The sequence below is a fragment of the Ruditapes philippinarum genome, unplaced genomic scaffold (genome assembly GCF_026571515.1).
Source record: "Ruditapes philippinarum isolate M1 unplaced genomic scaffold, ASM2657151v2 ctg15_1_1_1_1, whole genome shotgun sequence".
Lineage (NCBI taxonomy): Eukaryota > Metazoa > Mollusca > Bivalvia > Venerida > Veneridae > Ruditapes > Ruditapes philippinarum.
In genome coordinates, this window is record NW_026864228.1 from 82,379 (window position 1) to 107,944 (window position 25,566).

At 35.5% G+C, this 25,566-nt stretch overlaps 1 protein-coding gene across 3 annotated transcripts in view; it reads left to right on the plus strand.

The window, feature by feature from the left end:
- LOC132724912 (uncharacterized) overlaps nucleotides 1-25,566 on the plus strand; it is a 99,532-nt gene that overhangs the window by 11,870 nt on the left and 62,096 nt on the right. For 2 of the 3 annotated variants that reach the window (XR_009624978.1, XM_060709897.1), the window contains exons 1-3: nucleotides 4,037-4,274; nucleotides 10,115-11,604; nucleotides 15,887-16,032. Coding sequence is in view for 2 of the 3 variants with exons in the window: in XM_060709897.1 (XP_060565880.1) it covers nucleotides 4,242-4,274; nucleotides 10,115-11,604; nucleotides 15,887-16,032 (1,669 nt within the window). In the remaining variant the exon portion in view is untranslated. Of the gene's footprint in view, nucleotides 1-4,036; nucleotides 4,275-10,114; nucleotides 11,605-15,886; nucleotides 16,033-25,566 lie in introns of those variants that run through there. The other variant, XM_060709898.1, reaches the window with a different exon arrangement.

Consider the following 25,566-nt stretch of genomic DNA (forward strand, 5'->3'; position numbering starts at 1 on the left):
AATGTATGTCTCAATGAAATACAGATCGAGTTCGAAGATGGGTCATCTTCGGTCAAAAACTAGGTCACAGGAGATAAAAATAGATAAAGCTTGTTAACACTCTACTGGGTGCAGTTTTGATCCAAATATTCTGGAAATTTGTCAGGAAGGTTGTTTTGATGATTTCTAGGTCAAGTTGGAAGATGGGTCATCTCCGGTCAAAAACTAGGTCACAGGAGCTAAAAATAGAAAAAGCTTGTTAACACTCTAGTGGCTGAAGTTTTGATCCAAATATTCTGGAAATTTGTCAGGAAGGTTGTTTTGATGATTTCTAGGTCAAGTTCGAAGATGGGTCATCTCCGGTCAAAAACTAGGTCACAGGAGCTAAAAATAGAAAAAGCTTGTTAACACTCTAGTGGCTGAAGTTTTGATCCAAATATTCTGGAAATTTGTCAGGAAGGTTGTTTTGATGATTTCTAGGTCAAGTTCGAAGATGGGTCATCTCCGGTCAAAAACTAGGTCACAGGGGCTAAAAATAGAAAAAGCTTGTTAACACTCTACTGGCTGCAGTTTTGATCCAAATATTCTGGAAATTTGTCAGGAAGGTGGTTTTGATGATTTCTAGGTCAAGTTCGAAGATGGGTCATCTCCGGTCAAAAACTAGGTCACAGGAGCTAAAAATAGAAAAATCTTTATAACACTGTAGTGGCTCCAGTTTTGATCCAAATATTCAGGAAATTTGTCAGAAAGGTTGTTTTGATGATTTCTAGGTCAAGTTCGAATATTGGTCGTCTCCAGTCAAAAATTAGGTCGCATTGCCCAAAGATGGAAAACCTTTTTAACACACTAGAGGTCACATTTTTGACTCAATTGTCATCAAACTTGGCCAGGATGCTTGTCTAAGACATTGTTTGGATGCTGTTGATGGGTCAGGGGAGCGATCCAGGGCCATCATGGCCCTTTTGTTTAGTTATTGGTGTATTGTTTTCATACTTGGCCACAACAACCCTTGGGACAAGACCTTTCAGTAGACCACACCAACCTTGACCTTCATCCATAAATGACGTTGACTGACCTTCAAGGTCAAAAGTCCAAATTGTGCTTGTTCTTGCTATTATTGATTGTAACTTTGTTATTTTTGAATGGATTGTCTTCAAATTTGAACATAAAAATCTTCAAGGATATCCCTTAAAAATAACCAGACAGACCTTGACCTTCACTCATAAATGACTTTAACGTTGAAGGTCAAATTATTGAAATTTTCATTTTTTTTGGCTGTAACTGGCTGCAACTTTGTTTTTTATCCTCCGCCGAAAGGCGGCGGGGAAATAGAAATAGTCTCCGTCCGTCCTTCCGTCCGAGAGCAATAGTCCGAGAGACTATTGCTATTTCCCCGCCGCCTTTCGGCGGTTGATATTTTTGCCCGGAGCATATCTCAAAAAGTATTTGAGGTATCAACTTGAAACTTCATAGGTTGATAGATCATATTGAGGAGAAGTGCAGTGCATAAGAATGATAACTCTACCCTGCATAATTTTTCAGTTATTGCCCTTTGTTATTTTTCAAACTTAATTTTTGTCCAGAGCATAACTCAAAAAAACCTTTGAGATATCAATATGAAACTTCATAGGTGGATAGATCTCACTCAGGAGGTATGCAGTGCACAAGAATGATAACTCTACCCTTCATAATTTTTGAGTTATTGTCCTTTGTTATGTTTCATACTTTATTTTTCACCTGAGTGGAGCATAACTCAAAAAGTCTTTGAGATGTCAACATGGAAATTTCATAGGTGGATTTATCTTATTGAGGAGGAATGCTGTGCGCAAGAATGATAACTTTACCATTTATAATTTTTACTTATTGCCCTTTGTTATTTTTCATACTTTTTATCTTAAAAGCTTATCTTAAAAAGTGTTAACGGTATCAACTTGAAACTTCATAGGTGGATAGATCTCATTGAGGAGGAATGCAGCACACAAAAATGATGAACTGCCCTGCATTATTATCCATTACTATCCATTACGGACAAAATTGTGTATTTAACTCGTTTTTGGAAAATTTGGAGATAGAACATTACAGTTTTCAAGCGACGTAATGTATGCATTAATTAAATGACCATATATTATTATTATTATACATACACACCAATAAATATATATTTATTGCCTCCCTTTATAGAATATTTACCCTATGTATTTTTGTAGCAATTCAATACTTCTTATAGAGAGAGTAAAAGAAAATTTCATTTGCAGCGCAACGTCGTATTTTTACGTTTCCCGCACTTTTATAACGTTCACTTTGAACTTTGTCCCGGACATAACTCATATGCTATAAGGGATATCAACATGAAACCTTGTACGTAGATAGATCTCATTGGGTAGAAGTGCAGTTCACGAAGAACCATAATTCGGCCTTCCCTAATTTTGAAGTTATTGCCCTTTGTTCATTTTACACTTTGAACTTTGTCCGGGACATAACTCTGAAAGTAGAAGAGATATTTACATAAAACTTTGTAGGTACATAGATCTCATTGTGTAGATACTCTGCAATGTCCATTTTTGGAGTTATTGCCCTTTTCAATATTACACTGAGAACTTTGCGTCATAAAAAACCCCATTACACCTCATGTTCAAACTGCAGACCAAAGTTTATGTTGTTAAAATGCCTTCAAACCAAATAGAATCAACATCTTACATAAAAAACGGAGACAATTTCAAAATGATAATACTTTAATATAACGTTTCTAAAAAATGGCCTACTTAATTTTTTTCGATAAGTTGTTATTTATTACCATAGAGCGACACGAATGACCATTTCGTTTAGACTAAAACTACTTCTATAAATAGATTTTCGGACTTTCACAATGTTAATCATCTCGCTATTTATAGCTTTCGAATTCAGTACTGCTTTCCAGTTCTCATTCATTAATATGACATGCTGCTAATCACCGGAGGGGAAACCAATATAATAGAAATCGGAAGGAGTTCTTGTTTTAGCTGTAAATCAAGGGATTAATTGATAAAATCCGGGCCCATGGACAAAAAAGAGACGTACTTTTCTGTATCTAAAACCTATTCGGGGAGCATCACCCCGGTTCAAACCGGCTCTTGTTTTATTTCAGTGGAAGATATTTGGCGTTCTTACCGATTGTTTTACTATTCTTTAATTGAAAAAAACAAACAACGTGCGCAAGAGAAGATAATTCAAAATCAACTAAAATGCATAGTTTGTGCTATAACAAACTCAATGAAATCACGCGCATATTTGAATGATTCAAACAAATGTGCATTAAAATGAACAAAACAACAAAAACTGCAACAACACACACTCACACAAATACAACAAAAACACACAAGATGACCAGCCAGCTTGTTTATCGCGCAATTTGGTATGCACAACAAAATTTTCTTAATTTTTGGCGGAGCTGCAACCAATGAACCACTTCCACAAAATCTACAGACCCTAGAGGAGGAATAATAAATATTTCTTATTAAAATTATGTGTTGTCAATGAATTCCGTTATAAATGCAGATGGTGCAAATACCAGATGCTAACTGTATTTTCTTAAACTGTTACAGACAAAAGGATAAGCCGTATTTTATGTTATTTTTATATTTCATTATGGTCTAATGCATTTGAATATCTTAAAAGTCAACAAATTTGTACGAAATATATAAGTTCATTTTTATTCTACCAGCACAGTTCAGAGAAATATGTTTTATTCGGTGGCACACTTATAAGTTCCTCCAAGTTTATGTCCTGTACAGTAAATAATTCATGATGGCGTGCGCTCGATTCATTCTTGTTTAACCTAATGTTTTGGAAAACAGTGAGATTAATGCTCGACCATTCCTGTCTCTAGTATTGGCAACTGGGAAAAATCTTCTTTTCGTTAGAAGCAGAAATCCTGCACTGTTTGCCAGACATCAATAATAGTTCTCAGTCTTACACACTCGCTTGAGTATTATGCCAAAGACATCAAAAAGAAGTATTCCGTTTCCATGGCGACTGATAGTGGGGAAGATTTCTAGATCAGGGCGGTCTGGGAACGTTTCATATCAGATTAGCATATTTTGTGAAGTATCGAAGTTACAGCAAGGTCTGTTTTAGAGTGTGTGAAATACGATTACTTGTTACCTATTTTTTAATAAGTTTCAGGTATGAATGATTTCTTGACTATGTGCGCTGTCTATTGTACATTAAAATGGATTAGTTGAGGTGGGAACCGGGACTGTTCTTCATTTAAGGAGAAGTTAGAAATGGACATACAAGATTTTATAACTTCTTACACAGTGAGTTTACGACATGTCTCCCTTTACTGTTACCAAATTTAAACATATTGATTTGATAAACGCTAGAGCATGCTGTTAATGTTAATATTTATTTATTTATAACTATGTTAACTAGTATTTCATTTACGAAGAAGCGTGATTTTTAGTCAAATTTACATAAAATATATTTGCAGATAAGTTTACAATTCTGAAATAGGTATAACATTAAAAATTGTCTCATTCTCAAAAGAAAAAAATTCTTATTTGTTAGTTGCTGCATTCAGATGTTTTCATCCAATGAAATGGTTTTAATAGATTCGATTAAATAAAAGCATCTTTTCTTTTCCCGCATAAAACATCGTCATAAGAAAAAATAAAACAGAAGGAAAACAAACAAACAAAACACAGGTAAAAATTAATGTGTTTATTGTTGCAGGTACAGAAAATAGAAATAAATGCATGTATTTTTATCAGGTGACTCGACCAATTACACGATGCAGTTTATTATATATTATACATTAAGATAAGGCGGCCAAATGTGGCAGTGGGCATATACACTGATACAGGCCTATAAAAAGTAAGACTCGGGTTCGAATTACTATTTTGGGCCACTTTCTAAAAATAAAAATACATCATAACATGTATCGTCATTAATAGGACATACTTTAATTTTAAGGACAATGTTTTTCACTGAATATAGTTCACCTATGCTAATACTTTGTCAGTATAATTATTGTACATAATACAGATTCGTCGTTATCATCTTCCGGAACTTTTTTTTTACTCAGATTTGTAATTTGCACAGTAAAATAGCTCCGAAACCAACTTTAAATGTCCTGAGAAAACGCTGATTCTGAATTATTTGTGTTAAGTTATATTGACTTTACAAAAGAAATAGGATAGTTAAACTTTGTTGAAGCTAGGACATAGTTTACATTATGTCCGTAAAGGCGCTGTTTCACTAGACTGCGCTTCTGCTGCGTTTGCACGGCGTTGTTAAATTGTTTACACTGCCCTTATATCGTGCTTCTTATACCAGCGATTACTGATTCTGAATAGTCGTGTACCTGCTGCAACTGCATGCAAGCAAGCAATATTTCAGCTTGCTGCCGTGCATCAGAGGACATTTACTTGCAAACATGTTTGATATATACAGTGGAAACCCTCTATTAAGACCACCAAAAGGACTGGACTAAAGTCACAGTGATCTTAATTGCGGGTGGTCTTAATTATGGCTATAATTATCAAGGCATATGTATTTCATGACCAATCTATTTGAATTTTTTATGTGTAAACATGTTTAAACTAAATAAAACAATGAATTGGAACTGAAACTGGTGGTCGTAAAAGTGGATAAGTGGTGTGGTCTTAACTGTGGACCAAGCTACCATTAACATAAATAACAGAAAATATCGTGCTTTAAAGATTGTCTTAATACAGGGGTGATCTTAATTCCGGAGTGGTCTTATGTAGGGATTCTACTGTACTGTATTCTGCAATATCAGATGAACGCAGTAGAATCGCCTTGAGAGCGCAATGGTCGCCGTGACAGTTCTGTAAAGTCGCAGTAAGAGCGTTTGAGAAAAATAAAGCTCCGTACAAGCGCCGTATACGCACAATCTCCGTACAAGCGCCGTGGCTAACCATCGTGTTCATTCGCTTTCACGGCGCTCCTGTTGCGTTGTAGGAGATGCTACTGAGTTGCTACGGCGTCCTTACTGCGATCCCACTGCGCTCTTATCTACGGAATGCCGTTAGGGCCATTGCCTATGAATGTGTTGATCTGAAACGCGATAGTCGATAGTACGATGGTGAAAACGCGAAATCACGAAACTACGATGGTGAAAACGCGAAAGTACGATGATGAAAACGCGATAGTTCGATGATGAAAACGCGACAGTACGATACTACGATGATGAAAACGCGATAAATTATCGTGTTTTCACCATCTTACTGTCGCGTTTTCACCATCGTAGTTTCGTGATTTCGCGTTTTCATCATCGTACTGTCGTGTTTTCATCATCGTACTATCGCGTTTTCACCATCGTACTATCGCGTTTTCATCATCGTACTGTCGTGTTTTCATCATCGTACTATCGCGTTTTCACCATCGTACTGTCGTGTTTTCATCATCGTACTATCGCGTTTTCATCATCGTACTATCGCGTTTTCATCATCGTACTATCGTGTTTTCACCATCGTAGTTTCGTGATTTCGTGCTTTCACCATCGTACTATCGACTATCGCGTTTCAGATTAACACATTCATAGGCGATGGCTCTAACGGCATTCCGGATTGCCGTTAGGGCCATCGCCTATCAATGGTTTGATCTGAAACGCGATACTCGACAGTACGATGATGAAAACGCGAAATCACGAAACTACGATGATGAAAACGCGACAGTACGATGGTGAAAACACGATAGTTTATCGCGTTTTCATCATCGTAGTATCGTACTGTCGCGTTTTCATCATCGTACTATCGCGTTTTCATCATCGTACTTTCGCGTTTTCACCATCGTAGTTTCGTGATTTCGCGTTTTCACCATCGTACTATTGACTATCGCGTTTAAGATCAATACATTCATTGGCGATGGCCCTAACGGCATTCCGTACTTATCAGAACGCCGAGTGACGGCGTTTGTTATGAGCAGGCTCAAAATGCGCGCTGTCGGTCGGCGTTCTATTCGATGCCACTGCGATGCTGCGGCGATGCTACGGCGATGTTTGCGATCTTTCTGCGCTCACCTCGGCGTTCTGAATTTTCTTTGGACGCCGTGAGAACGCCGCCCTAGTGTGACAGGGGTTTAAGTACTGCTAACGTCGCTTTGCAAACTTTTCGGACCAGGTATATCGGCGAGGGATGAAGTGTCTTGGGAGTGTCTGGGAGGTGAAGTGTGTCTGTAAATCATCGGCAATGTGTGTTACGAAGAATGGCTCCGCAGAACAAGTTGAGATTACGTCATATCGGATATTCGACTACATTTCAGTACCTACATTCAACGTAAATCCTATTTATTGTCGCCGTTCTGACTGCCCTAAACCAATTAAAATTGAGATTGTCGAGGAATCCCGGCCCTGTTTGCGAAGCTAGTATTACAGTAACGCGAGTATCTTCAAAGTGATAGTGTCGAAAACTTTGGCCGGATGTACATTATGATAATTATGCTCTTTATTTTTAGGTTATTTGGTTCTATGTCCTACTACATTAGAAGCAGTAGGTTCTGATTCTCTGTGTCATTTTTATCTCGAAGAATAGAGGTATTGTTACAGTCATGTCGACATCATAACTTTTTGAGTTCTTATTGTATTGTCTTCATACTTGGCCACAGCAAACCTTGGGACAAGACCTTTAAGAAGATCAGACTAAACTTGACCTTCATTCATAAATGACATTGACCTTCAGATGTCCAAATTTTACTTGTTTCTTGCTTTAAGTGGCTATAACTTTGTTATTTTTGAATGTAATATCTTCAAACTTGTACACCGCAATATTCTTGGTAAAACCTTCAACTTATACAGACAAACCTTGACCTTCATTCATAAATGACCTTAACCTTGAAGGTCAAATAAATTAAATGTTCATTTTTGTTTGGTGTGACTGGCTATAACTTTATTATTTATATATGGATTGACTTCATATCAAGACATAAAATTCTGCAGGATAAGACCTTCATGTATATCAAACTCAATTGTTAGTAATACAATTGTGCAGATTGATTAGTACTCTCTTAAACGTTTTTAATTGTAGACAAAAAATTAATTTAAACTGACCAACAACAAATATGGTTCTTTAATATGCTTTGTATTTTTACAATTCATAAACTCTACATGGAGTGATAAAGTATTAAATTTACAAATGTAATTTATTTATATGAATCAATTTGTATTCACAATATGGTGGCTCAGTAGTTTTAACTCAAACGCGAAAATGAAGGTTTGGGACACAAGTGCTTGCCACCAAAGTGTCTGACTTCAGACTTACCTTGATTTTTTAACTGCAGTATTTTAACCTGATATTAATAATATATATTAAAGTATAATAAAGTAATTATCATTTAATCACATAAAGGTTTGATGGTATTTAAAAAGTCATTTAGCATTTTTTTCTGGTAAAAGTCTTTTTGTTGTTGTATTGCAGGAAGTTAAACAGACGACTGGTATGGAGCTGCTATTGATCCGATATAGATACTTGCAAATATGAGAAACTAAATGAGCCACGTCACGACAAAACCAACATAATGGGTTTGCGACCAGCATGGATCCAGACCAGCCTGCGCATCCGCGCAGTCTGATCAGGATCCATGCTGTTCGCTAACCAACTCTATTACAAGTAGAGAAACTGATAGCGAACAGGATGGATCCTGATCAGACTGCGCGGATGCTCAGGCTGGTCTCGATCCATGCTGGTCTCAAACCCATAATGTTGGTTTTGTCATGACACGGCTCAAATATTGTTTAAAATATTCTTAACCACAAAATATCACATCAAAGCTTAAAATACTCCTTCTTTATAAAATGATAATGTTGAGATATTTTACTTCAACCGATATTTCCAAGATTTCAAGCAGACGAGGAAATACTGGATTGGTTATGTCTTAAAGAATCATTTTGTCTAGTAATACCCTGCACTGAAAATACTCTCCAACTGTGAAACTCTGGCGTCTGGAAAGGCGTTCTATGACCTTCATGTTGAAGTGTCGGTGAAACGCTTGGAAACTTCGTCTGCAACTTCGCGCGCGACTAAGTTTATGAGAAAATATTGCAATACGAATATTCTGGGAATCTAGCGTGTTTCCTACGCCCTATCATCCGATGTGCAATATACAAACACTAATGTTTTAGTCATTTTCTTGTGAAAGATACACTCAGGTGAAGCCTCTGTTACGTGAAATGTTTTTTTACAGGCACGTGCATAAACTGAGGTAGTCATTGTCTTGACGAAATTTATTTTTGGTTCTAGAAAACCTTTTATAGGAAAAAAACGTACTAAAGATACTGTTAAATTTGAAATGCAAAAGAATTTAGTATTGAAAAGTTCATTTTTCAGTGCTGAATATGTGTCGTGATTTACTGAGAATGGCTGAGAAGTAAAGTCTAACTGAGGTGTATGCTTGGCTCAGCAGAACCATGAATTAACTCATAAAAGATTTAAGCTTAAACATAATGTATAACAATTTACTATCAGTTTAGATATAAATGTACATATATATGACGTACAAATGTATCTCTAATTGACCTTTTCGAAAATCTAGTTAAACACCGTTTTCCGGTACGTTACGGATTTAACTCTGGGGAATTACACCAAATGAAGTAAACATAACACTACTACATAATATTTCTATTTATCTATTATTAATTTGATGTTTAAGGTGAAAAAAAAACTTGATGTGGTTGAAAATTATCAATATTTCTTTAAGATCTATTGCAAATTAAAAAAAATGTTTATGATGAAAATCAATTAAATTAAAACAGTCTTATGGTGGAATCTTCCATAATTAATAAGAGATATTTTCTGCGTAAACGTGTGTATTTTTTTTTGGAATTATTCATACAATGATATTTAATTGTTTTCTTACAAAGTAATAACTGTTTTATTTCACTTTAAAAGAAGACCAAAAACACCGAGTCTATAGGTGAAATCCCCAGAGCTATGTACAGAAAGTACCGGAAAACGGCGTTTAGCTAGGTTTTCTATTTCGCTTCAGTTATATTTTTTAAAACCGTAACCTTGTATACCATGTACATTTATATCTAAACTGTTAATTGTTTAAGCTTAAATTGTTTATATGTTAATTTATGGTTCTTTTGAGCTGATATCATTTATTTTCATTTCAGAGTGAGCATTTATTTTCATTTCAGATTGAGATTCCTAGCTTGACCAGTGTTTCGAAGATGTCTAAGCGGGAACATAAGTCCTTCATGTGCGTACATGCGCCGTGCTCATTTAAAACGGACAAACGTAAAGCTATCTACACGCACCTTGTTAGAACTCACAATGAACGTAAAGAGGACTACGAGTGTGAATATTGTTCCTCTATGTTTGAACTTGACTCAGAAATTGAAAGACATTTACACGTGCATCACCAACAGCAACCATTTACATATACGTGTGTGTCCCGAATTGAGAAAGTCATTAATAAGTGTGCAAAACTTGGTAGTGATTCAAAAAGCCTTAAATCTCCGTCAATATCACCCAGTGTTGTTGACAATTCTTGTGAGGCTTCAGCTGAAAAAACGCCACCTAAAGTTGATGGTGCTTTTTCTATTTCAAAACCACCGTACTTGAAACCAAACATAAGCATGCGAACACGGGCTTCTGTTAATGAATCTTTAAACAATATTGCAAAACTCCCGAGGTATTCGGGTGGAGAGGAAAACACAAAATTAACACAGAAAAAGTGTTATGTCGAAGATGAATATTACGATGACAATGACGACGATGACCTTGAAGAAGTTGAAATTGATACCGACGAAGAGACGCCGACTTATGTCTCCAAACCGTCGGGTTTAAAAATAAAACTAAGTTTAAAGAAAAGTTCCTCAAATACTTCAAGGGAATTATCGAGTGAAAGATCTCCGCCTTTGCTGGAGCCCAGTGGTGAAACAGAAATCGATTCGTCAGATTTTCCAAACGACATACCACCTGACATAATACGGACACAGACTATCAGCGGAACAGCGCAAGTTCGCGTGAAAGATTCTAAATATTATGACAAATTAGAAGTTTATCACCACACTGACGAATTTGGTCGTCGTTGTTGTCCATTTTGTGAATATAAGACGTCTAAGAATACAATACGAGTTCATTTATCGGGCATTCACAAGATTCACTTCGTGAAATGTTCACTTTGTGACTATAAAGCAGCTTTTCCACATCAAATCACGCAGCATGGTATAAAGTTTCACAAAACTAAAAATTTGAATGTGATTCAGTTATCGAAAGAATCACGTGACCGAACTATAAGCCAGTTAAAGAGGCTATGCAAAATGACTACGCCAAGCACGTTGAATAAAACCAAAGCAGTCAACATTAAACCAGCAGACGATATGGGAACTGGAAGCGAAATTATTGACGATGAGGATTTTAATTCGGAAGAGAGTTATCCTACATCAACAGACGAAAATGATACCTCTATTTGTCAGGCAGACGACAGAGTTTTTAAACCGCCTAAATGTCAGACGTCGAAGACCGACTACTACAGTATTCGTATCGAAAACGGGGTGTATTTGTACAGTTGTAACCTGTGCACGTTTCAAACTCCGGTTCGAGCAACTATATATACACACAAGTACAGACACGAAGAAAAGTCGTACAGATGTGGCTATTGTGATTTTACTTCTGCACCCAGGTAACAATTCTTAATTTGTAAGTTACAATGTGGGAAGGAACACCGACAATATAAATGTGTCTGTATTCATTATATATACACATGTAGGTAGCCCTGATCAAAGTTCAAGAAGTTTATGAGAAAAATTAGATACCTTACAAAATCTCATTACATCTATTGACGGTCATCCACAAGATAATTTTACACACAACTGTAAAACTTTTCATGGTAGGTTCTCGGATGCTCTCCCTTGTCAATAAGGCCTAAAAATAAATTGTTTGTTTCCGATGTCCCTACCTACCCTATTTTTATACACCCGCACAACGAAGTTGTAAGGTAGGGAATATACCGTATACTGGAATCAGCTTGTCCGTCCAATTATTTAAGATTTCTTTGACCCACAGTCTTCATATTTGGTATTGAGATTGGTCATGATTAGTAGATGATCCCTATTGATTTTGAGGTCACTGGGTCAAAGGTCAAGGTCACAGGGGCCTTGACTAAAAAAACTTGTCCGCCCAATAACTTAAGATTCCTTTGACCCACAGTCTTCATATTTGGTATTTAGATTGGTCATGATAAGTAGATGATCCCTATTGATTTTGAGGTCACTGGGTCAAAGGTCAATGTCACAGGGGCCTTGACTTCAAAAAGCTTGTTCGCCCAATAACTTAAGATTCCTTTGACCCACAGTCTTCATATTTGGTATTTAGATTGATCATGATTAGTAGATGATCCCTTTTGATTTTTAGGTCACCTGGTCAAAGGTCAAGGTCACAGGGGCCTTGACTTTTAAAAGCTTGTCCGCCCAATAACTTAAGATTCCTTTGACCCACAGTCTTCATATTTGGTATTTAGATAGGTCATGATAAGTAGATACTCCCTATTGATTTTGAGGTCAGTAGGTCAAAGGTCAAGTTCACAGGGTTTTGACAGAAAAAGCCTGTTAACTTAAGATTCCTTTGACCCACAGTCTTCATATTTGGCATGGAGGTAAGGCATGATTAATAGATGACCCCTATTGATTTTGAGGTCACTGGGCTTAAAGATCAAGGTCACGGGGGCTTAGACTAAAAAAGCTTGTTCGCCCAATAACTTAAGATTCCTTTGACCAGAAGTCTTCATACATGTATTTGGCATTGAGGTTAGTCATAATAAGTTGATGACCCCTATTGTTTTTCAGGTCACTGGGTCAAAGGTCAATGTCACAGGGACCTTGACTTCAAAAAGTTTGTTCGCCCAATAACTTAAGAAACCTTTGACCCACTGTCTTCATATTTGGCATGGAGGTTGATCATGACCATTGGCACCGGGGGAAAACACGTGACTTTGTATAGTAATACCCACGAGAAAATGGCGACTGCTGAGCCCTGGTAAGTACCTTATTATGTTTAATTAAGGTGACAAACGTTTCTTAAATCAAAACAAAACCTAGCGTATCATTTGCACGATAATTTTTTTCAAATGACAATACAAAGTGCATTATCCTACGTTTTGTGGTTTTTGAGAACATTGTTTGAATTGTGTGAAAATTGCACATGCAGCGATAGTAATTCGCACGAAGCGATATAATTTGGTACCAAAATAAATGAAAATAAGCTTTCTTTCTGCACTTAAGACACCAATTCAATCATTTTATTGACATCTGTTATCGTAGAAGTCCATATAAAATATATTTTCGAAGGTCTGTAGCCCACAAATGTTCTTGCAAGTACATGTATATAGTAAGTAAAATGAACAATTTCTGGATATTAAGTCGCACGAAAACAAAATCGTAAGTTTCACGCACATTTTCCAATAGCATACATACATTAAATGAAAGTTAAAATTCATATGTAAAGAGATAGACAATACTTATTTCAATTATTCAAGATCAAATATTTCACTTTTTGTCCATAGGACAAATGCTTAGTTGGTTGTTTTTATAATATTTCAAATGAACTTTTGATGGGATTTGATATCATACGGCTCAGTGTTATTTTTCTTCTACAATAGTAGTTCTTTGACCTCTGCAGTATCAGGTGTGTCTTGGCCCTCATTTTACTGTAATTAGAAAAAAGATGAACAAATATATGATTGCTTGTTATTTGGTATGGTGATGTTAATAAACTGAATACTGATGTTTTTATGTGGCGGTGTTTGTGACATTTTGTCACTATGTTACTTAATTTATGAAAATATTAAAGAATTCGCAAGAACAAAATAACTTCTTACAAAAAAAACAACAACAAAAAAACAAAACAAACAACAACAACAACAAAAACAAACAATGATACAGTGATTGAAGTTATGATTAAAGGCACAATGTGCCTCAGAAATCCATATTGTTTTAATTCTTTAGAAATGTCAAACATGTGTTTCATAATGTTAAAATAATGGATAAAACGCATCATAGTATTTATTACAACTGAAAAAGGTAGCGTGATTTGTCGTAAAGGTAGCGAAATATAAACAAAGTAGTATTTTGACTTCCATACAAAATACTTATTTACTAAAGGTATACAAATTGCCAACAGAACTTAGATGCAAGACATAGTTTGAGTATCTAGCAAATGAGTATGTTTTCGGAAAGTGTAACAAGATACCAACAATAAACAGAGTTGTTGTTTTTTTTAAATATAAATAATAGCATTTCAAAGGTATAATGGGCCTTTAAAGAAAAACGATATTTTACATTAAATGTACAAAGATATTTGTACTTTTTAAAGTGAAGACAAGTGGAGTAAAACATATTATTAAAATAAAACAATCCTAGATGCTGGCTTTCAGATCACACCGTCACTGTCACAACACCTGAGTTAAAGCACCGACGTTTTGTTAGCTAGTTTGATGAAAGAATTCAAGGATGCTGGTGGGACTAGAATCCATAGCGGTGAGAAGCATATGTATAAAAATCAGGGACTTTAACCACTCGGCCATGGATGCCCTGAATATCTTATTAAATTACTCTATCACAAACAAAAAGTAAAAGTTTACGGCGCAACACATTTGCACATGGTAAGAAAATAAGTGTATAGTAATACATAAGGTTTTAACAAAACTTCTTGGGTATATTTATAAAATCTGCCAGTGTATAAAAGAATAAATTCAATAAAAACTTTGTATACCACTTCTATGATGGCATTAAATATCAATTTGATATGGCAAATGTCTTCTCCTTTGCGTTTTTGGTCCAAATTGCAGATACTGAAAAGTAAATGATAGTGTTGTAATATTTCCTTCTGCACAGTTATTTCTTTATATATCTTAAGTTCTACAGATGACGGATGTGGGTCCGGTCTAACGTGAAAAAGGGCCATGTGGAACGTATATTGTTGAGTATCAATGTCAATGTCTCATTTATTTTTTTTTTAAGTTAAGTAATCTTTTATGAAATTATATGAATATGAATACATGTATTATGAAAGTAAGCTATTGCAATCTGTGCGTGCAATCCCTGTCTGTCTGTCCTTTAAATTACTAAACACTTGCAAAGAACATCAAATTGTAGGCTATAGATTTTCAAACAGAATTTTATATGGAATTATACAAAAACAAATGTCAATAAAATGATTGATTTAGTGTCTTAAGAGCAAAAAGAAAGCTTATTTTCATTTATTTTGGTACCAAATTATATTGCTACTATCGCTGCATGTGCAATTTTCACACAATTCAAACAATGTTCTCAAAAACCACAAAACGTAGGATAATGCACTTTGTATTGTCATTTGAAGAAAATTACCACGCATATGATACACTAGGTATTGTTTTGATTTAAGAAACGTTTGTCACCTTAATTTAACATAATAAGGTACTAACCGGGGCTCAGCAGTGGGTATTACTATTTCAAAGTCATGTGATTCCCTCCCCCCCCCCCCTGAGTTGTCCTTGAGATTTTAATGGCCACTGTTGATTCTACAAAGTGGTATGCAGGGTTATTCATGCCATGACAGTGGCAGTTCTAGTTTGGCCACCGACCCTAAACTTTTTGAGGGAAAACAGGCCACATTTTTTGTTTAACACTGCATAACTACTTTGCGCCGCATTTTCACATTTCCTTCACATACACTTGATATAAAAAAAATATTAAAAAAAAAAAAATGCCTACCTACCTACCTACCCTATTATGTCACTGGAAACAAACATTCTTTTTTGTTAGGCCTAAACACTATTTGGCACACCTTTCACAATAAAGAAAACTTATAAAAATACTCGCACCTTTGTTAAAAATGTCAAGTCAACATGAACTCGTGATCAAAAGAACTTCAAATTTTACGTAAATGGTACATTTCTTTTTTTTTTGTCACACTTTTTTCTCAACAAGGTCGAACGTTGTTCATCATTGTCGAGTGAAGCACAAAGGGTCACCTGTAAATGTGGTAGAGAACGATATTGAAGAACATTATCCCTTAGATGTGAAGGAATTTCCTCAAGATGAAGAGATCGGACCTGCTAAACTTAAGAATATGAGTAAGTGAAAGGTTGACTATCAGCTTGATGAAAACAGTTTTTAATAATAGAACAGACATATTTTGTTTTTGCAACTTTTTTCTCGCTACCTCTGCTGGACATTTATTAGCTAACATTCTCTTTATTGTCTTCTACTTATAATGTACGAATGCACATTGATTGCAGTATGAATGCAGCTTTTTCGTGTTTTAGCTCATCTGAGAACAACATGCTCATGTTGAGCTATTGTGATCCCCTACTGTCCGTTGCATGCGTTGTCAAATTACTTTAAAGAAACCAATGACTGCACAGTAGGAATAATCCTTGGGTGGTCCCCTGCCAAAATTGTTCAAATGGTTTCTGTCTGTTGCATAAGTAGGTCACGGGGCCAGAAAAGGAGTTTTCAAAAATGCAAAAATCATCTTGTCTGAAAGTATTAGTCCCAGAGCTTTGATTTTTGGTATATATGATATCATCTGTAGGTGCTCTACCAAAGTTGTTCAAATGTTGTCGCAATTGTCATAGGTTTTCCTTATATGTATATAGTAAAAAGTTAAAAAATCTTAATCTCTGAAGGAACAAGGCTTAGAGCTTAGATAATAGGTACATGTATATAATGTCATCTATAGGTCCTCTACCAAAGTTGTTCAAGTGTTGCCGCTAGTGTTGAAATTAGCCATGTCCCCGGGTCATAGGTTTTCCTTATACATAGTAAAAACTTAAAAACCTTCTTCTCTGAATTGGCAAAGGCTAGAGGTTAGATATTTGGCATGAAACATATTGTAGTGGATTTCTACCAAGATTGTTCAAATTCTAGCCCTGGGGTCAAAATGGGGGGGGGGGGGGGCCATAAATTTTCATTTTGTACTTATAGTAATAACTTAAAATTTCTTCTTTTCTGAAGGTACAAGGCTTAGAGCTTAGATATTTGGTATTTATTATTATCTATAAATCCTCTATCAACGTTGTTCAAAGTTTGCCCCTTGTGTCAAAATTGGCTCTTATGTCTTCAGGTGAGCAATTTGGGGCCAATGGCCCCCTTGTTTTTTTGTGTTGCCTGCAACAGAGTAGCAGCAACAGGGTCATTTCTCCTTGTCTGTCTGTCCGCACTAACAAGAGGATAATGATATTTCTACAGGAACAATAGGTGTCTGTACTTTTCCTTTGATGTCATTCATTCTATAAGCTTTTATGTGGCAATTTTCCTTTATGTGACTTAAAAGAACAAAAAAGGGAACAATGGGTTGCCAAATAAGTACTGTTTTGTTAGAACATCTGTCTGAACATCTGTCTGTTCGTTGTCAAAAACCTTGTCAGGATTGCAGCCCCAACATCCTCCAGCTTAGCCTAAAGATCTGTTTACATGCTGGGCTGGAAGTCATTTTCATACATTATTTGTTAAAGAGTACTTCCTTATCAAAACATTTTATGCTGTTATCCATTTGTTAATCTCCTGCCAGGGGGTTTGGCAGAGATCTTTATCTATCAAGTCATGTTTGAATGACTTAAATATTGATAGGGCATATTTGAAAGGCTTATTACTTTCCAAACGTAATGAAAATCACAAATAGTAAAGAATAGGTATGTTACATAGTACAATATACATGTATTTTACTATCTTTTTTTTTCAATTTTCTTTGGGAAAGCCCTATAATCAAAGATTCTGTAACTCAATTTTTATATGGTTTTATATCATAAATATAATGCTCAAATGAAGATTTATCAATATTGTAAGTTCCAAAAAGCATTTTTGTGTCGCCTCTACAGAGTAGTGGCCACATATAGGGATCACTTCTCCGTCGTCTGTCTGTCCGTCTGTCTGTCCGTCAGTCCGTCCGTCACAAAACTTGTCCGGACTACTCCTCATAAACTACTGATGCAATTTCATCCAAACTTTACAGCAAGTCTAGTTGTGCATATTGTCAGCATTTTCCGGTTTAGTGATTTTTGTCAGAGTTATGGCCCTTTAATAATTTTTAGCTCGACTTTTTTTTTTTTGAAAAAAAAAAAGTAGAGGTATTGTTATAGTCGGGTCGGCGTTGCTGTTGCCGTCCGCAAACTTGTACCTGGATCATAACTTTTTTATTTCTTGGTGTATTGTCTTCATACTTGGCCACAACAACCCTTGGGACAAGACCTTTCAGTAGACCACACTAACCTTGACCTTCATCCATAAATGACCTTGACCTTCAAGGTTAAAAGTCCAAATTTTGCTTGTTCATGCTGTTAATGGCTGTAACTTTGTTATTTTTGAATGGATTGTCTTCAAACTTAAACATAATAATCTTCAAGGATATCCCTTAAAAATAACCAGACAGATGTTGACCTTCACTCATAAATGACCTTGACTTTGAAGGTCAAATTATTGAAATTTTCATTTTTTTGGCTATTATTGGCTGTAACTTTGTTATTTTTGAATGGATTGTCTTGAAACTTGAACATAATAATCTTCAAGGATAACTCTTATAAATAACCCAACAGACCTTGACCTTCACTCATTAATGGCATTGTCTTTGAAGGTCAAATTATTGAAATTTTCATTGTTTTGGCTGTAACTGACTGTAACTTTGCTATTATTGAATGAATCAACTTCATATTGTAATAGAACATTCTTAAGGACCAGACCTTGTTGTTTTAAAAACCCAAATTTGCTTGGGCTCTTTAATGACCTTGGCCTTGAAGGTTAAATTACTGAATTTTCTTAGATTTGTGCATTAAATGACCATAATTATATATTTATTGGTGTGTGTGTGTGTGTATAAATATATATACATACATAATCTATCATCATCATCATCATCATCATCATCATCATCATCAACATCAACAACAACAACGTATATTGCATGTTTCTATTTTTAGAATTGAGTGCTTTTATTTATAGAATCGCATGTTACTATTTATAGAATTGCATGTTACTATTTATAGAATTGTGTGTTTCTATTTATAGAATTGCGTCTTTCTATTTATTGAATTGTGTGTTTCTATTTATAGAATTGCGTCTTTCTATTTATTGAATTGCGTGTTTCTATTTATAGAATTGTGAGTTTCTATTTATAGAATTGCGTGTTTCTATTCATGTGACAAGACAGACCAACTAAATTTATAAAAAGGAAACGTTAAGATATGTTCAAGCCTTTCTATGTTTGCTTTTAGAAAAAGTAAAAAGTCAAGCGTTGCCCCCGCCCGGCGGTGGATCTTGTTATTTATAAAGTTTGTCCTGACTACTTCTCTTATACCACTAATGCAATTTCAATGAAACTCTACAGGATTGATCTGTAGCTCAAGTCCTTGCGCATATTGCACGGGTTTTCCGGTTGAATGATTTTTGGCCGAGTTATGGCCCTTTGATAAAAATGTGTTTTTTTTCTGTGTGTTGCCAGATACACAAAAGCTTGTCCGGACTACTCCTCATAAACTACAGGTGCAATTTCACCCAAACTTTACAGGAATGATCAGTACCAAGTCTAGTTGTGCATATTGTCAGCATTTTCCGGTTCAATGATTTTTGTCAGAGTTATGGCCCTTTAATAATTTTTATTTTTAAAGTTTGTCCGGACTACTTCCAGTGTGGCCATACCACGTGACATTGACGTCATTTTCAGCATCATTTCCAAGACAAATTACGCTCGATTCGGAAAAGAAAATAGCCGTAAATATTTTATTTCTGTACCAATTTCTTTGAGATATGCACCAGTCTACGGGGAAAAATATAAGCTTTCCACAGAATATTGGATCTTTGTCAGTTTATAAGCCGTTTTATCAAACACTTTGCATAACCTTGGAAGTTGCTTGTATTAGAGCGGGCTTCAGTTGCAAGCTATTTCGTTTTCTGGCGTTATCTGGTCTACGTCATGATTAAAAAGTCAGGTTTACATCAACCGGGAGTACGGAAGGCAAAACTCTACCTAAATATGTTCATATTTTTATTATGAATGACATAAATCTTAAATTTTTCTTCAATTGTCAATTCTGGCACCAGTTCCAAGTCGAAAAAAAAGGACTACAGTTTAAAGCAGATTTTAGAATCCGTTCCAAATGCAAAGCAACATGCCTACCGTTCTCTTTCTAAAATTTAGTTTTTCATTGTTGATCTTTCACAGAGAGATGGTGAAAAAACTGATTGTTCCTAAAAGCAATAACACTTACTTGTATCGCAAAAGTGCACGTCAAATCACGTAGATATAGTCCTGTCGGAAAATAATATTTTGGTTTCGTTTTGAAGATGTTTAAAGTATTGCTCATTTTATCCTATGTAGTAAAATGTGTTTTATTCTATTTCACAATGGCGAAATTGATAAGAAATATATGTGCTCTCAGTGAGAGAAAGAGTTAAAATAAAAAAAAACACTTTTGTATGCTATGGAAAGGGTTACACTTTAACGCGAGTGTTGTAAAGCTAAAGGTATTTTTTCAGTTTATTTTTGTAAAGAGTAACTGACAAACACTGACACTCGTGAATGTGACGAATAGGTTCTTCTGTCTTCAAAAGAGAGACTTTTAAAAGGTATGTATTTTTCTGGAATTGTTGTATAATAAATTTCTAGAGTTTGATAAACGAAATCACAATTTGAACTTGGAAGTTGCATTACTTGTGATTCTCTATTTATAAAAAAGACCTAAAATAGCCATGAATAAGAACGATAATGGACGCCATGTGGAGTAAACAAAGTAGAAAATAGTAAACAGATAAATGATTTTACAAACCAACAGCCACCGATCACAGTCAAATTTCTTGAAACAAAACATTCAAAAAGACGGAAATAACAATGATTATCAATAATAATTTAAATTTACATTAACATCTGTAATAGCAACATCGGCAAGATCTACGACTGGGGTCCATATGCCACTGATGCGTCAATTGAATAATTGATAGCTAACATAAGCTTAGTAAAATTACGATTACATTTGAAGAATATATTCAATTTCTATCCTTCAACTGTCAAATGACTTACTTCTTTATTTACATATTTGATAATTCACTTATTTAGTATATGCGTCATGTTTGTCATTTTTTAGATTTTAATGTGTGGTCCTTTTTTAAATCTTAAAATGCCACAAAAAGCCTGTTGAGGACATCTGCAGTCATGCCGTGTGCAATAATCCATGCATTTACAGCCAATGACTACATCGATAAGAAATAGTCCCAAATAGCCCTATCGTTTTTATTCAGTTGAAAGAGACATTATTGTTAAAAAGTTCTCCTCGATTTAAATGTTTTCAAACCATAAATATTCCGTTCCCTTCCTCTCTTTACAATGTATATTGGTGAGCTCTCTGATAAAGCTGAGTTGACTGATATAATTAACTAAATTTGTCAGATATGCAGTTTATCAACAGAAATAAATGCAATTACAAAATAGATAGTGTTTAAAAGTGTGTTTAATAGTGTTCTTAAGTGAACGAAGTTATATCCAGTTCACGAAAAACGGTTACCGTGGGTATGAAAACAGGATGTAAAAATATTTTTTATCAACGAGTGCCACTGTGTTACAAAGCTGAATCTATCATACCAAAACATTGCTACAGGTTCTTTATATATATGTGTGGTTATACGTATAAATAACTCTTTACAAAAGAAAAACCTTTGACTTTAAAATTGCCGCGTTGAGGCGTAACCCTTTTCACAGTATACAAATCGAAGTGATCCTGAATGTGCACGTTCATTGGACAGGCTAGCTAAGTCAATCCGAGCCTGCAATATTTTCAATTTTGCCGTTTTGGGCAATATTTAGGGTTTCTGTTTTCAATTCCACGTTTAATATTGCTACATGACACAAATAGATTTTTCATAATCACTACCGTGAAAGAACAATGATTAAAGAGCAAATCAATTTCTTTACAAATACAGACAACAAGTTTACGACTTTTAAAATCACTTATAGCGCAGCGAGAAAAAATTATTTAGATATTCATTTGTGTTTATGTAAATCGTATAGTAAATAAAATGTTTTTCATGGTTAACATAATTATAGAAAGAGAACGGTAGGCATGTTGCTTTGCATTTGGAACGGATTCTAAAATCTGCTTTAAACTGTAGTCCTATTTTTCGACTTGGAACTGGTGCCAGAATTGACAATTGAAGAAAAATTTAAGATTTATGTCATTCATAATAAAAATATGAACATATTTAGGTAGAGTTTTGCCTTCCGTACTCCCGGTTGATGTAAACCTGACTTTTTAATCATGACGTAGACCAGATAACGCCAGAAAACGAAATAGCTTGCAACTGAAGCCCGCTCTAATACAAGCAACTTCCAAGGTTATGCAAAGTGTTTGATAAAACGGCTTATAAACTGACGAAGATCCAATATTCTGTGGAAAGCTTATATTTTTCCCCGTAGACTGGTGCATATCCCAAAGAAATTGGTACAGAAATAAAATATTTACGGCTATTTTCTTTTCCGAATCGAGCAACATTTGTCTTGGAAATGATGCCGAAAATGACGTCAATGTCACGTGGTATGGCCACACTGACTTCTCTTATACCACTAATGCAATTTCAATGAAACTTTACAGGATTGATCTGTAGCTCAAGTCCTTGCGCATATTGCACGGGTTTTCTGGTTGAATGATTTTTGGCCAAGTTATGGCCCTTTGATAAAAAGGTGTTTTTTTCTGTGTGTTGCCAGATACGCAAAAGCTTGTCCGGACTACTCCTCATAAACTACTGCTGCAATTTTATCCAAACTTTACAGGAATGATCAGTACCAAGTCTAGTTGTGCACTGTCCGTCCGTCTGTCTGTCCGTCTGTCACAAAATTTGTCCCAACATGAAATTGGTCATCATGAGGCGACACATGTGATCACTGATCGCTCTTGTTATAAAGATATTACCGAATTTACTTTTCATGTTAATAAAGGTAGGTAATTAGAAATTTATTTTCTAAAAGTCTAAGTCAGAGCTACATTTAATACTGGTTATGGTACTGCAGTACATACTGGAGTAATTTTGCAAGTACATGTACTGGTACTGATACTGTATTACTAGTACAAAATGTTGCCAGTACTGGTACTGCATTACTGTCTTAAAAAGTGGTACTGGTACTTTTGTTTTGATAAAAGTGTCGTCAGATTTTCTCTTTGTGTTATAATATATAAGAAAGAGCAAGATAAACACTAATTAATTGCTTCCATTCTAAATATTCCTATTTCAAGTGATATTGTTAGCACCATAAAAAGTTGTTATTAGTCCCCTACCGGTTTAATCGGAGGGGACTTTATGTCTACTCTCCGTCCGTCTGTCTGTCTGTACGTACGAACCCAGAGGTACTTGTGTGACTTGGAGAACAATGGGTAACAGTAAATTCTCTTTGATCCTATTCATTCCGTTTTTACTTGTGTGTCTTTTGTAAGCCTTGTGTGACGAAAATTGCCAAAAAGATCAAAGGAAAAGTCACATAAGTACCATTCTGTGAGTACTTCCGTCTATCTGTCTGTCAGTCCGTCAGTCTGTCCATCCACAAAACTGGATCCCGCGATTACTCAAAAAGTACTGAAAATATTTTTATGAACCTTGATATATGGATTAATGGCAGTATGGAGATTATGCACATCGTTTTTCTTTTCTTCCTATGTTGAAAATTCTGGTTGCTATGGCAATAAATAGACTGAAAATATGGCAAATTTAACAAATAAACTGGATCCAGTGATAAAGCAAAAGGTACTGAAACTATTTTTATGAAACTTGAAATATGGGTAGATGACAGTCTGGAGATTATGCTCATTTTTTTCTTTTCTTCCTATGTCAGGGCTGCCGATTTTCCGCGGATTCGCAGAAATCCGCGGATTTCGTGAGCTCCTGGGTCATTTTTGAGATCGATGTAAATTCGACAAAGACAATAAATTCATTCGTCATATTTTATACAGTACCCAAAAACCGGCACGCTTCGGCTTTTATCGTTATGCTAGCCGCCTATGGTATGTCTGTAAGCGCTTTTCTCATTGGTCAAATCAAGTCTTTTCCGGCATTCTATTTTAGAATAACCAATAAAATTACAGTTTACATTGTCGCTCTTGTCTGTTGTCAAAATGCGTCAAAATGTCGGATAAGGAAGTCAAATTTAGAGTCCAGGAAATTGATTTTAGGGCATACCAAATCATCAGAATCCAGGAGCTTCACGGGGGCTTTGCCCCCTGGGCCCCCACCAAGGCTCTGCCCTGGACCTGCAAAGGGGGCTTGCGCAGCCCCCTTGAGCCCCGGCATATTTTCCTCGGATTTTGCAATTTGCTGTTGGCAGCCCTGCTATGTTGAAAATTCTGGTTGCTATGGCAACAAATATACTGAATTTCAAGATTTCTCATTCTAGTTTTTACGCTTTTTTATGCCCCCCTTCGAAGAAGAGGGGATATATTGTTTTGCTAAGGTCGGTCTGTCTGTCGGTATACCACATGGTTTCCGCTGATTATCTTGAAAACTATTTATTACAAAGTCTTCATATTTCACATAGTAATTGGCCATAAAAAGTAGATGACCCCTATTGATTTTGGGGACACTAGGTCAAAGGTCACAGGGGCCTTTAATGTCAAAATTGTTTCCGCTGATTATCTTGAAAAGTATTCATCACAAAGTCTTCATATTTCACACAGTGATTATCCATAACTAATAGATGACCCCTATTGATTTTGGGGTCACTAGGTCAAAGGTCAAGATCACATGGGCTTTAAATGTCAAAATGGTTTCCGCTGATTATCTTGAAAAGTATTTATTACAAAGTAATCATATTTCACATAGTGATTGGTCATAACTAGTAGATGACCACTATTGGTTTTTGGGTCACTAGGTCAAAGGTCAAGGTCACAGGGGCCTTAAATGTGAAAATGGTTTCAGCTGATTATCTTGAAAAGTATTCATTACAAAGTCTTGATATTTCACATAGTGATTGGTCATAACTAGTAGAATGATGACCCCATTGCTTTTGGGGCACTATGTCAAAGGTCCAGGTCACAGGGGCCTTAAATGTCAGAACGGTTTCGGCTGATTATCTTGAAAAGTACTCATCACAAAGTTGTCATATTTCACATATTGATTAATTATCCCTATTGATTTTGGGGTCAAGGTCACAGGGGCTTTAAATGTCAAAATAGTTTCCGCTGATTATCTTGAAAAGTATTAATCACAAAGTCTTCATATTTCATGTATTGATTGTTCATAAGTAGTAGATGGAGCCTATTGATTTTGGGGTCATAAGGTTAAAGGTCAAGGTCACAGGGTCCTTGAATGGTAATATGATTTCCGCTTATTATCTTGGTTACCATTTATCACAAAGTCTTCATATTTCACATATTGTTTGGTCATAACTAGTAGATGACCCCTATTGATTTTGGGGTCACAAGGTCAAAGGTCAAGGTCACAGGGGCCTCAAATGTCAGAATGGTTTCTGCTCATTATCTTGGTTACAATTCATTGCAAAGTCTTCATATTTCACATATTGATTGGTCAAAACTAGTAGATGACCCCTATTGATTTTGGGGTCACTAGGTCAAAGGTCAAGGTCACAGGGGCCTTGAATAGTAATATGATTTCCGCTTATTATCTTGGTTACTATTTAT